The sequence below is a fragment of the Drosophila elegans genome, unplaced genomic scaffold (genome assembly GCF_018152505.1).
Source record: "Drosophila elegans isolate 14027-0461.03 unplaced genomic scaffold, ASM1815250v1 contig_520, whole genome shotgun sequence".
Taxonomy (NCBI): domain Eukaryota; kingdom Metazoa; phylum Arthropoda; class Insecta; order Diptera; family Drosophilidae; genus Drosophila; species Drosophila elegans.
The window spans coordinates 1,229,132-1,241,774 of NW_024545903.1; the positions used below are offsets into that span (position 1 = coordinate 1,229,132).

General features: G+C 42.8%; 4 protein-coding genes across 4 annotated transcripts; all 4 read right to left on the minus strand.

Annotated features, from left to right (window-relative positions):
- Window positions 1-1,284: 1,284 nt before the first annotated feature.
- Window positions 1,285-3,214, minus strand: LOC108149169 (putative inorganic phosphate cotransporter). The gene is made up of 3 exons (XM_017276568.2): window positions 2,802-3,214; window positions 1,666-2,739; window positions 1,285-1,604 (listed from the first exon to the last, which is right to left on the minus strand). The coding sequence occupies exons 1-3, from the start codon at window positions 2,958-2,960 to the stop codon at window positions 1,347-1,349; spliced, it is 1,491 nt and encodes a 496-aa protein (XP_017132057.1). The 5' UTR covers window positions 2,961-3,214; the 3' UTR covers window positions 1,285-1,346.
- Window positions 3,215-4,215: 1,001 nt separating this feature from the next.
- Window positions 4,216-6,137, minus strand: LOC108149168 (putative inorganic phosphate cotransporter). The gene is made up of 4 exons (XM_017276567.1): window positions 6,050-6,137; window positions 5,655-5,791; window positions 4,526-5,599; window positions 4,216-4,469 (listed from the first exon to the last, which is right to left on the minus strand). Exons 1-4 carry the CDS (start codon window positions 6,069-6,071, stop codon window positions 4,230-4,232), a joined length of 1,473 nt encoding a protein of 490 aa, XP_017132056.1. The 5' UTR covers window positions 6,072-6,137; the 3' UTR covers window positions 4,216-4,229.
- Window positions 6,138-6,984: 847 nt separating this feature from the next.
- On the minus strand, window positions 6,985-9,246 carry LOC108149167 (putative inorganic phosphate cotransporter). Its single transcript, XM_017276565.2, has 4 exons — window positions 9,177-9,246; window positions 8,651-8,787; window positions 7,517-8,590; window positions 6,985-7,449 (listed from the first exon to the last, which is right to left on the minus strand). The coding sequence occupies exons 1-4, from the start codon at window positions 9,196-9,198 to the stop codon at window positions 7,234-7,236; spliced, it is 1,449 nt and encodes a 482-aa protein (XP_017132054.1). The 5' UTR covers window positions 9,199-9,246; the 3' UTR covers window positions 6,985-7,233.
- Window positions 9,247-9,998: 752 nt separating this feature from the next.
- On the minus strand, window positions 9,999-12,368 carry LOC108149166 (putative inorganic phosphate cotransporter). The gene is made up of 4 exons (XM_017276564.1): window positions 12,284-12,368; window positions 11,655-11,791; window positions 10,506-11,597; window positions 9,999-10,436 (listed from the first exon to the last, which is right to left on the minus strand). The coding sequence occupies exons 1-4, from the start codon at window positions 12,303-12,305 to the stop codon at window positions 10,167-10,169; spliced, it is 1,521 nt and encodes a 506-aa protein (XP_017132053.1). The 5' UTR covers window positions 12,306-12,368; the 3' UTR covers window positions 9,999-10,166.
- Window positions 12,369-12,643: the final 275 nt, after the last annotated feature.

Consider the following 12,643-nt stretch of genomic DNA (forward strand, 5'->3'; position numbering starts at 1 on the left):
TAAGCATTTAATTTTCTCTTTAGCTTTTTCTAGTAAAATTTGACATAATTTACTGAAGAAAGACTTTTATTGTTCTAGCAACACACATTTGAAAAAGTTCAAATGAAAAACAAATCATTTTTTACAAAACACACAAGTGTGGCTTAAAGATGATTATCTCATAACCAGTAGTCAACCATTTTTGTTTATTGACGGTTTTATAACCCGGGCTACTTCAAATCTATTTCTTGCCCACATAACTCTACGTCTCGTGGGAAATTGTGTGGGGGTTGGGTATAAAAACAAACAATAACAATGACAGGTGCAAATTGTTCTTGCCGCAGTAGCTGGCAGTAAAGTTCTTATCAGAGAGCAAATATAACGCCGGCAGTCAGCCTGGCACTTTATATCAATTGCCGGAGCTAATTACAGTCACTTTGGTTCCGGGCATTAGACGGCTTTGTTTTATCAAATGAAAAAGCGATCGTTAAGCGATAATTACGTCTGAATTAGCCGCTGATAAGATAAGGCACAGAGACCTTCCTCAATTTAAAGGTAGTCTGGTCTCAGAAAGGGATTCCACGATTAATAGACATAGAGCATAAAGCATTATGGTTAGAAGTCACAAATATGGGCTTGCAAATTTTGGCCAACAGACATTTCTTTTTCAGCTATCAACTCGTGTGTGCAAAATAGTCAAATCAAATATATAATACTTACTTATCAAAAACAGAAATCAAAGATCTCTAACAAATCATAAATCTAAAACAATAAAAACACAATATTTAGCCTGAAGTGGTTAGTAAAAAGTAGAGCAAAGTGCACAGATTGGGTATCTGCATACCTTGGGTATAGAAACCAAATTAACATAGATCATATTTAACCAAGATCCCATTTTCAGCCACGAGCAGCTAGTTCAAATAGAGTAAAGTACAAAGAGCGGAGAAACAAGTCAACAGTTTATTTCTAATATCACAATTTTTTTTTTGTATTCAAAAACAGCTGTGGCAAATGTTTTTGAACCCATTGGAAGACAGAGAGAGTGCAAAGCACTCAGCTCCAGCTGTAGTTCCAGCCATTGACAATTGGTCGCATGAGCCCCAATCCAAAATAAATATGGTACTTATATACATTTATAAGATAAATTAACAGATTAGATTGCGTCGCCCGATCGGGCTCTTCCTCGATTCGAGTGCTGAAATCACGAGCGATTGGTAACAGAACAAAGCAATGCTATTGAAAATAATTTACTTAAGTCTCGCGCTACGGTCACGCCTTATAAATAGAATAAAAATAAATTACAGCCTACTTATGGTTAATACTGATTAACACAGTCAATTGTTCGGGGCGTCCACTTCCGCCACAAATCACTCGATGGCTTTCGCCGTGTACCGCTCGGGCCAACTGATTTGCTGCTCCAGAACAGGATCGATGGGTGGTGCGATCTCCGCCGCGGGACTTTTTGGCTGCTTCTCACTGGCGCATTCCGCATCCTTGGGCTTCAGGAAGTCATCGGCATCCCAGGGCTGCGCCTTGGCGGTGCCCCAAACGATAAATACCACGTTGCCCACAAAGAAAATGACAGCTGCCAGTCCAAAAACGATCTGCCATTGGCCGCGATTGTGCTGCGAAATTGTGAAATATTTATTATTGTTATTGATTTGTGGGTTTCTCCGGCTGACTCACCTTATCGGACACGATCTCCCCGGCAATCAGTGGTGTGAGGATGGGAATAACATTGGCCACCGTGTTGCTCAAGCCAATCAAAATGCCAGCGTGATTGGGCGACAGGTCGATGGAGTTCAGGGAACTACCAATGGTTGCCCCACTGTTCACGCCCACCGACACGGTCATCAGTACGATGGCCAGGTTCTTGTTCTCCTCGCTGAGGAATCCAATGCCGATCAGGGCGACAGCCGGAATCCAAAACGAGAGGCTATTGAACAGCTTCCTCACGCCAGTCAACGACAGGATCTTCTTCTTGAGCAGGACATCGGCAGCAATCAGATAGACGTAGGAGAGCAGCCACATGGCCAGGAAGGGTAGCGATGAGAACACCGCATTGCTCTGGATTTCCATGTTGAGTACTCCGTTCATGTAGGAGGGTATTTCGGCCTGGAGAGTGCTCAGGCCATAGGTTTCCGCGCAGCGCGTCACCAGGAGGGCCAGGAACGGCACCGAAGTCCAGATGGCCCTCCACGGAATGGGTATCGTGCGCTCGTGGAAGTCCTCGTTGTGCTCCAGCGATGATTCAATGTACTTGCACTCGGCCTCGCCCACGAATCGCGATTCGGTGGCATTGTTGGAGGCGAATATCAGCCAGAGGAAACACCAGGCGGCGCAGAGGGAGCCGGACACATAAGATATGCCCGGCCAGCCCATCGCTCCCTTGGCAATCATGCCACTGATGAACATGGCCAGCACAGTGCCGCAATCCGTGCCCGTGTAGCTGAAGGCGCCCAACCGATTCCTCTCCTCGGGCGGTGACCACATGGCCAAATGCTCCGTGACGCAGGGGAAGATCACACCCTGGAACAGGCCCTGCAAGATGCGGATGGCACAGAACACTTGCCATCCGCCCCAGGTGAGGCACCAGGGCGTCATCAAACTGAAAACGGCCGTGCCGCAACTGGCCACAAATAGGACCACTTTGGCGCCGAAGCGACGGCACAGGAAACTTCCAGGAAAGAGGGTAAGGATGTAGCCCCAGTAAAAACTGGAGAGTATGTACGACTTCTGCTTCTCGGTCCATTCAAATTCCTGAGGGAAGGCGGCCACGTCAGCGTGATTTTGGACTAATGACTTCATCACTTGAAACTCACTGGAAAATTGGGATTTGTGGTGGCCGCATTGGTCATGGCCACAATGGCCACACTGACATTCAAGCGGGCTATGTGCATCACAGTCAGCCCCAGAAAGAGCAGGAACGACTGCAAATGACGAACGCCCAGCCGTGGGCCCTTCGATGGCTTGTGGGTCATGATCACACGGCAAAACCAGGAAGCTAGTCCACTAGGAACACCTATTTGTTCGAGTTAACCCCGAGGTCTGTACTGCCGAATTGGTAGAATGGTTCTAAGCCCAGTCGCCATTGCATTGCCAACATTTATACGAGCACAGAAAGCTTTGTGAGCTTGGGCCGGGCCTCACAGCTATATCATTCACTCACATTCTGTTTGTCCGGGGACTAGCAGGTGAGTCCCCAGAGAGATGGCTCGGTGAAAAACAAGATCGGAGCTACTTTGACGCAACTCCTCGTTCCAGAAGGCGACTGACGTATCCGACCTATTGTACTATTCGCCAGCGGGCCGAGAAAGCATATGCATATGTTCCGACGTAGTATCAGTAAATATTGATGGATTTACACAAAGTTGGGCTGGTAGCTACAAAAAAAGCACACCCACTCAACACCAGAGACATATTTATTTGCCCCAAAAGATTTATGGCACTATTATCAACTAACGGTTTCTGTTCAGCACACCCAAAACCGTAGAGAAATTAAATCCGATCCGTAAAAAGCTTAAAACGGAAAGCGGAAAGAGGCACACTTAACATACCACTTGAACCAAGCAGACCACCCATACATGAATGATTTTATTTATTTTTTGGAATATTATTCTTTATGGCCTTAATCTAGTCGAAACAATGGAACGCACCTCTGATAAGCGATGCTACCAGTTAAATAAATAATAAACTAATCGATAATGTACCGGGCACACGGCCAAAGTATTTATATTGCTTCTGTCAATTTATTGAACTTTATTAAATTAAGGAAGCCTTAGATTAGCCGCACCGATTTCTTGGTTTTTGAAATCCGAGTGATTCCCCTTGCCACTCAGATTGGTATGAGCTAAAGCTCAATGGACTCGACTCTAGGTTATCGGAAAAGCTTTGACTATCTTCTCAGGGATTCGAAAGCTTTCTCAGATGTTCATTGATCGTAGTAGAGTTATCAAAAATTGGGTTTTCATTAATACCCGAAGCTTTCGTTGACATCTCAATCTAGCCAATCAGTTTAAATATAAATCTTTAAAAAATCACTACTCGCATTGGCATTTAAAATCAACTAGTGTTTGAAAAAGCAACTAAAATTTACAATCAATAACACTGACAAATGGGCATGACCTAAAATACGTGACAAGGCTGATTTACAACAGATTTAACAAGTAAAATTTTATTTTATTACTCACACTTAACCTAAAACTAATATTTTCTATAAATATTTATGGCCTTACATTTAAATGCATTTCCTATCTGCTGATAGCAATGGATTTGTCTTTGGTATTTTCGTTGATCTTAAGAGAAGATTCTTCTTTAGGTGTCTTTTGGCTGGATGGACCATTGGCAAGTTCAGGTTCCCTTAACTGCAGATAGTCTTCGGCATCCCAGGGTTGAGTAACAGCTGTGCCAAACACCAAATAAATACAGTTGCCCACAAAAAAGAAGACGGAGGCAATGATGAACACGATCTGCCATTCGGTCCGATCAGACTGAAATATAAGGATAGTGAATTAAAGCAAATTAATACATATGGTGAATCACTCACATTATCCTCTACAATCCATCCAACCACCAAAGGAGTGACAATGGGCACAAAGTTCGCTGCTGTGTTCACAATTCCCATCAGAATGCTGGCATGATTTTCCGACAGATCAATCGTGTTCAAAATACTTCCAATGGTTTGAGCACTATTCACGCCCACACTAATGGTCATCAAGGCAATGGCGTAGTTCTTCTGTTCCTTACCCAGGAATCCTATGCCCACCAAGGTGGCAGCAGGAATCCAGAAGGCTATTGTGTTGAAGGATTTCCGCAGGACCGTCAACGAAACTGAGTTCCTACTCATGAGAACGTCTGCTGCGATGATATAAATGTACGACATGAGCCACATGGCAAAGAACGGTAGAGCCGAGAAGAAGGCATTGCTCTTCATGTCCATGTCGAGGACTCCGTTCATGTAGGACGGGATCTCGGCCTGCAGAGTGCTCAGTCCCCAGTTTTGGCTGCATCGTACTATTAGCAGGGCCAGGAATGGAGCCGAGGTCCATATGGCCTTCCAGGGAATGGGGATAATGGTCTTGTGGTAGTTCTCGTTATGCTTTAGAGATGACTCAATGTAGTGCAGTTCCGCCTCTCCGATGAATCTGGATTGTGTGGGATCGTTGGCCGAAAAGGCAAACCACACGGCGCACCAGAAGAATGCGAATCCAGCCGAGATATAAGAGATTCCGGGCCATCCCAAGGAGCTCTTGGCTATCATTCCGCTCAAGAACATGGCAATCACGTTGCCACACTCGATGCCAGTGTGGGCCAGGGCACCCAGGCGATTCCTCTCCGCCGGTGGAGACCATTTGGCCAAGTGCTGGTGAATGCAGGGGAAGACCACGCCCTGTGCCAGTCCCATTAGCACTCGGATTCCGCAGTACGCCTGCCATTCGCCGAATCCGATGAAGAGCGGCGTCACTGTGCTGCAGACACCGGATCCAAAGACTCCCCAGAACATGACGCTCTTGACTCCGTAACGCTTGCAAAGATAACCGCCCAAGAACTGGGTGAAGATGTAACCCCAAAAGAAGCTGGACAGGATATACGACTTCTCTGCCTCGGTCCAGTCGTACTCCTATGGGGTGAGTAAAAGTTAAAGATATATATTTAAATACAAACTGAAATCTTACGGGAAAGTCCGGATTCGTGGTCTCCGCATTGGTCATCGCCACCACGGAAACGCCCACATTTAGCCGGCCTAGGAACATAACACTTATGTTGAGGAAGATCAGGAGGGCCTGGACATGCCGCATTCCCACTACGGGTCCTGAAACCATAATCAAAAGAAACTCTTATTATCGCAAGTACTTCCTGCAAATAAATCTGGATTGCTCTTCAGCCATCGTTATCGACGCCATAATTGGAGTGATTTATGACCACTCAATGGGCGTGCGAAATACGCCGATTTGTCGAGCGGAGTGCAAGGTCTGACTTGTTAAAGGCGTGTAAAGTGTGTCAAGATCGTGGGATGTAATTCCATTCACAAACTCGTATCCGAACCGAAGGACTTTCTTTTTCCACACACCTTTGTTTATTTCTGACGACATTGTCGACTTGATCGACAATTATACTAATCCACTATATTTAATCGACCGACCGGCAGCACGGTAGGACATTAAGTGAACGATTGCAGCAACATAGTGTTGATTTAAATCCAAGTTGAATTAGCCGATAAGCCATATTTGCGTTATCTGAAATTCCATCACGTGATAAGGTCAAACCGCGGACGAATTTAAAAGTTTGGGGAACACGGTACTTCAAAAATTCTGTACTTTTATGAATTATTATTAATTTACCTTGTCAAATAAATAATTTATAACAAAAATTGTGCTTTCTGTAGAATTCAACCTACTTATTCCCAAAAACTACTCTATTTCGGGCACAAATTTAATTCATAACAGCTGTGTTTATGAATTATTATTAATTTACCTTGTCAAATAAATAATTTATAACAAAAATTGTGCTTTCTGTAGAATTCAACCTACTTATTCCCAAAAACTACTCTATTTCGGGCACAAATTTAATTCATAACAGCTGTAAATATAAAGACAATTAATATTCTAGCTTATGTCATCAATATTATTTAAGGTGAATATACGTAAAGCGAATCTTTACAAAATACCAATACTGTTAAAAAAAAACGTAGTTGATTCCAAAAATTCAATTAAAATTTTTATATTTCGCTTTGATTTTCATATTTTATTTTATTACAATTTTTTAATATTTTCCATTTTACTATTTTCGAAACTAAATGCATTTAAATCAATCTATTTAAAATCTTTAAGTTTCCAGATAAGTTAAAATATTTTTATATTAAATCATGCAAATTAATATTATGATTTAATATATATGATTTGATATATAATTTAAACATTAAAGATCAAATGTAACTATCTTATATGAATATAAGAAATGTATACAAATGGTATTTTCCCGACATTTTTATGCCTTTAAGGCGTTACACCTATATAGGTCAAAGACATAATATACATCAAATTTTGAATTGTCCTCATAAATAAAGCGAAAGTTAAAATCTTTAACATCCAAACGCGAGCTGGGACAGAAGAACCAAAGTAGTTTGTGACTAGTTAAGATGAATACTTTGAGCGTCTAATGTTAAAAATTGCTGTTACACATTTATACATTGGCCAGTGATATAATAATATTATATTTACTCATATTAGAAATTAATTATTATAAAAACAGTTATTATCTATCCAGCGAATCCGAAGTCTTTTTAGGCATGTCCTTCGTTGCTCCTTGGAGAGCTGGAACTAGAGCTAGCTCAGGATGTCTCAATTGGAGATAGTCTTCAGCATCCCAGGGCTGCGAAACAGCCGTGCCAAAGAACAAAAATACACAGTTTCCAAAAAAGAAGAGGACTGATGCGATTATAAATATGACCTGCCATTCCGAGCGATTTGTCTGAAACATAAATTGATTAAGATTAATACGGGTTAAAATAATAATATATGTACACCCCAAGACTTACATCTTCCTTAACGATCAAGCCAACAATTAGGGGAGTTACGATTGGGACCACATTGGCAGCTGTATTCACGATTCCCATTAGAATACTGGCATGATTTGGTGACAGATCGATGGTGTTCAGCGAGGTACCAATGGTCGCACCACTGTTCACACCCACACTGATGGTCATCAAGACAATGGCCAAATTCTTCTGGTCCTGGTCCAGAAATCCGATTCCAATCAATGTGGCAGAGGGAATCCAGAAGGCCAACGAGTTGAAGGTCTTTCTCAGGGCCGTCAGACTTAGCTTATTTCCGGCGAGCAGAACATCGGCGGTTATCAGGTAAACATACGACATAAGCCACATGGCCAAAAAGGGTAGCGCCGAAAAGAATGCATTACTTTTCATGTCCATGTCGAGAACGCCGTTCATATAGGTTGGAATTTGAGCCTGTAGGGTACTCAGACCCCAGGATTCGCAGCAACGTGCCACCAAGAGGGCCAGGAACGGAGCCGAAGTGCAAATCGCCTTCCAGGGAATGGGAATTATGGTCTTGTGGTAGTCCTCATTGTGCTTCAGGGACGATTCGATGTACTCGAGCTCCGCGTCGCTAATGTATCGCGATTCTACTGCATTGTCGGCCGCGAAGATAGCCCAGAATAAACACCAGGCGAAGGCCACTCCCGCGGAGACATACGATATTCCTGGCCAGCCGATGGCACTTTTGGCTATCATGCCGCTCAGGAACATGGCGCACACATTGCCACACTCGATTCCCGTGTGACTGAGAGCGCCCAGGCGATTCCTCTCCGCCGGAGGTGACCATCTGGCCAAGTGCTGGTGAATGCAGGGAAAGATCAGACCCTGAGCAAAGCCCATCAGCACTCGAATGCCGCAGTAGCCTTGCCATCCGCCAAAGCCGATGAAGACTGGTGTCAAAGCGCTGCAGACGCCGGATGCAAAGGATCCCCAGAGCATCACACTCTTGACTCCAAACTTCTTGCAGAGATATCCCCCCAGGAACTGGGTGAAGATGTATCCCCAAAAGAAGCTGGATATTATATACGACTTTTGCGCCAAGCTCCAATCATATTCCTGACAAAAAAACATATTATCAGCATGGCATATTGTCGGTGATTGATTCAAAAGGCTAACCTTAAAATCCGGGTTAGTGGAGTCTGCATTTGTCATGGCGACCACAGATACTCCCACATTTAATCGTCCGATATACAAGCACGTTATGTTGAGGAAAATCAGCATGGTTTGAACGTGTCGCATTCCCAGTAGAGGTCCTATAATCACAAGGGCAACATAGTTATTATAGCAGGTATACTTCATAATGCGGAGGGTCACTATTCAGCAGAAATATCTGAAATGCGCTTGAAATTTTGTTATCAAAACCACACCAGCTGGAAAATGTATGAGGTGTGCCCAATGGTTCGACGGTTTATCAGTCAACGGAACCAACAAAGTATGTTCAGGTTATGGACACTTTCCAAGTACGAACGATTAAAGTCCAAAATTATTTTTGAACAGGATTTTCATTTTGCGTGCGGAACAGTTTGAACTTTTAAAAATTGTATTCTCTTTTATTTCTATCAAAACAAAATAAATTGACCTTTCTCAATTCTTTCTTAAATTAAGACATTTTTAAACCCATTCGTGTATCTTTTTTCCTCACCTTTATTTATTTCTGATGTCATCTTTGAAGTGTCAATGGAAAGGCGACCCTTCTGCGTCCGAAATTGTACACTAATTGAACATGAGTGAAGCGCGGAAGTGCCACACTTTGCCACGATTGTAATCGTACGAGCTTTTAATCAACTTTTAGCTAGTCAGTTAGATTATCCAGTGATAAGGTATTAACGCGTGCGTTTCAACACAAAGAGTTCATGTCATGAGTTAAGAGAACATGGCACGCGATTAGGATCATAGACCATTCAAAATGGGAATGTTGATGATTATACCAAGATTAGTAGATTGGTAAGCCTAATCTGCAGTCAGGACAAATCTACTGCCACCACGAAAATAGAATCCAAATAGCCCAAATATGTACTATGGACTGTTATGATCAGTCCAACCATAATCAATTAATTACATTTTTAAAAAACTGACCTAAGTTAATACAAATTTTGGCGCCCTCGGTTTGATTAGCTAATATCTTTACCAAGATGATAAGCAAAACAACTCAAAGGTCAGAATCGTTTTGGAGTATTTCAAAGTGTCTAGGGCAATATTATCTCTGGTCCAAATATTCCCACGTATTTATGTCAACAATACTTGTTACGCCTTCCTCTCTTATCAAAATTCAATTTGCAGAAAGCTTAAACACATGTCAATTTAATTGAAGGACCAATCGATCTTATTTTCACATGACACATACGTCAATTGCTTTCTTATTTACAATCAGTACTCCCACTGCCTTTATAGTAATCAGTGTTCATTGATAATAAATTGACATGCTGCCTATTTCCAGAAAGAAGCTCAACAAGGTCGTGGATTATTTGATTTTATAATCCTATATTTACAACTTAAATTAGTCATTGGGAACACATTGGACTTATTTTTAGCTATTCTTAAAAAGGCTCTTGATAAAAAAGAGTTCCGGACCAGCCGCGAGTAAAATTCATGGGTGTTTTCGAGTTGTAGATAGTTTGATTTTCCCAGGAACTCAACTTTCGTTCTTGCTAAGATTCTCCTCAGTTATATCCATTTTCTTGGGCTCATCGCTCTGTAATCCAGCCACACTTTCCTTGCGTTTCGCTTCCAGAGCCTTGGCATTTCCATCCTCCTGCAGATTTAAAGATCTTTGCTTATCCATAAAGTCGGGTGCATTCCAAGGCTGATTAACCATCTGACCGAAGGCTAGATAGATTATGTTGCTCACAAAGAAGATGACCGCGGATATGATGAACACAATTTGCCACTGCTCCCGATCGTGCTGAAAAGTGTTGGAATGGTGGAGATGGTGGAAAAATTTAAATAATAATAAATAGGTATTTATACTCACATCATCCTTAACGATGATTCCAACGAGGAGGGGCGTTAAAATAGGCACAACATTAGCGGCCGTATTAATAATTCCCATAAGAATGCCAGCATGATTCGGTGACAAATCGATGGTGTTTATCGTACTACCAATCGTATTACCAGCATTGATTCCCACATTGGCGCACATCAGCACCACGGCCAGAGTCTTTTGATTACTGTCCAAAAAGCTGACGCCGATCAGTGCGAAAGCGGGCACAAAGAATGCTATCGAGTTCACAGTCTTCCGAATGCCAGTGATGGACATGACGCCCCTGGTCAGCAGGATATCCGCGACGATCAGGTAGACGAAGGCCATCATCCAGGAGGTGAAATAGGGCAGAGCCGAGTAGAGGGCATTACTCTTCATGTCCATCAAGAGGACTCCGTTCATGTAGGCGGGCATCTCGGTCTGCAGAGTTGAGTATCCCCATGACTGACCGCATCTCACGATCATTAAAGCCCAAAAAGGTGCCGACGTCCAAATGGCCTTCCAGGGAACCGGAATTGGTCCCGAATCCTGTTGCTCTGCTTCCTCCGCTTTGCGGCTGGAGTTGATCGAGGTTTCAATGTAGTTCAGTTCCGCCTCACTGATAAACTTGGACTCCCTGGGCGTGTTGGCTCCGAAGATCAACCAGATGATGCACCAGAAAACGCCCACACCACAGGAAACGTAGAAGATTCCGGGCCAACCAACGCTGGAGGCTGCCAGCAGGCCACTGGCAAACATGGCCACCAGTGTTCCACAGTCAATACCCGTGTTGGCCAAGGCTCCCAGGCGATTTCTCTCGTTCACCGGACACCAGTTGGCCAGATGGGCGTGGATGCAGGGGAACAGGAAGCCCTGGAACAGTCCCATGGACATCCGGATGACGCAATACGCCTGCCAGCCACCCCAGGAAACACACCAGGGTGGAAGCAAGGCCAGAAGAGCTGAGCCAATGGTGGACACAAACATGGTTATCCTGGCTCCAAAACGCCTGCAAAGCCATCCACCCAGGAACTGCGTCATAATGTAGCCCCAAAAAAAACTGGATAGGATGTATGAACGCTCCATTTCATTCCAGTCGTACTCCTATCAAGAATCATGAAGTCAATTGAATAACTTTAAAGGAAACCTCTTTTAACTTACTGGAAAGTCCGGATTAGTATTCTCGGCATTCGTCATCGCCACGACCGCCACTCCAGCATTAAACTTGGCCATATAGTTGACCACGATCGACAGAAAAAGCAAAAAGGCCTGCAAATGTCGCTGGCCAATCATCGGACCTATTGAATCAGAAATAAATCACATAAGTATCACGCTCAAGTGGGTTTGGAACTCCCAATTTAAACGTTTTCAGGCCAAAAATAATCCATATCGGCTGTTAGTGTATCGCTTCGTATATATATTTCTCTTGAGAAAAGTTGGTAACATTTTAGAAACCACTTAAATCAAAGGTTTAAGTTGAATTATAATCTGATAATGCGATTTAAATGCGATTTTTTAAATGAGAACAAATTGACACTTAGGAAATTATAGAACTTAAGTTTTCTGATAAACGCAAAGAAAAACAATTATACATTTTTTTTAAAATTATAAGCTAAAAAAAAAACATTGAAAAACTTTGTTTAAATATCCTTTTGTTTAAACTGTTTTAATTATCCTTTTGTTTTAAAGTTCAAGATTCTGATAAATCCGACATAGGTAGGTTGTTATTCAGATCGTCCTGAATTTTAAAGTCCTATTTAAGTAGAATCCTTTGAGATCCTTCAACTAACCCGTATTAGTTTCCGCCGTCATTTCCGCACCATCTAAACTCGTACCGCACACTCTAGAGATCGAAATTAAACTCAACTCTTAACTTCCAGCCAGTTGGCTTTACACCTTCCATTTCATTGGAGAGCTAATCGTCGCCTGTTTTCATGTGATACCCGCTTAATGGACTCTAAATCAGCGCACTTCACAAACACGGTATTGATAAGAGAAAAGCAACAATGAAACCGAGGGTTTGGACTCGTAAATCGGAGCGATAGCAGTTCCCCTACTGACAAACGGACAGGCGGACAAACGGACAAGCGGACAACTGATAGTGTCAGAGGAACGACATTAAATGGTGGTGGGAGGTACGGCGCTTGTAA

Coding starts and splice junctions, on each gene's coding strand:
- LOC108149169 (XM_017276568.2), bottom strand. CDS start 2,960: ATGACCCACAAGCCATCGAAGGGCCCACGGCTGGGCGTTCGTCATTTG. Junction 2,740..2,801: donor CCACAAATCCCAATTTTCCA/GTGAGTTTCAAG, acceptor GCCTTCCCTCAG/GAATTTGAATGGACCGAGAA. Junction 1,605..1,665: donor GGGAGATCGTGTCCGATAAG/GTGAGTCAGCCG, acceptor ACAATTTCGCAG/CACAATCGCGGCCAATGGCA.
- LOC108149168 (XM_017276567.1), bottom strand. CDS start 6,071: ATGTCGTCAGAAATAAACAAAG. Junction 5,792..6,049: donor GTCGTCAGAAATAAACAAAG/GTGTGTGGAAAA, acceptor TTATGGTTTCAG/GACCCGTAGTGGGAATGCGG. Junction 4,470..4,525: donor GATGGATTGTAGAGGATAAT/GTGAGTGATTCA, acceptor CTTATATTTCAG/TCTGATCGGACCGAATGGCA.
- LOC108149167 (XM_017276565.2), bottom strand. CDS start 9,198: ATGACATCAGAAATAAATAAAG. Junction 8,591..8,650: donor CCACTAACCCGGATTTTAAG/GTTAGCCTTTTG, acceptor TTTTTTTGTCAG/GAATATGATTGGAGCTTGGC. Junction 7,450..7,516: donor GCTTGATCGTTAAGGAAGAT/GTAAGTCTTGGG, acceptor TTTATGTTTCAG/ACAAATCGCTCGGAATGGCA.
- LOC108149166 (XM_017276564.1), bottom strand. CDS start 12,305: ATGACGGCGGAAACTAATACGG. Junction 11,598..11,654: donor ATACTAATCCGGACTTTCCA/GTAAGTTAAAAG, acceptor GATTCTTGATAG/GAGTACGACTGGAATGAAAT. Junction 10,437..10,505: donor GAATCATCGTTAAGGATGAT/GTGAGTATAAAT, acceptor AACACTTTTCAG/CACGATCGGGAGCAGTGGCA.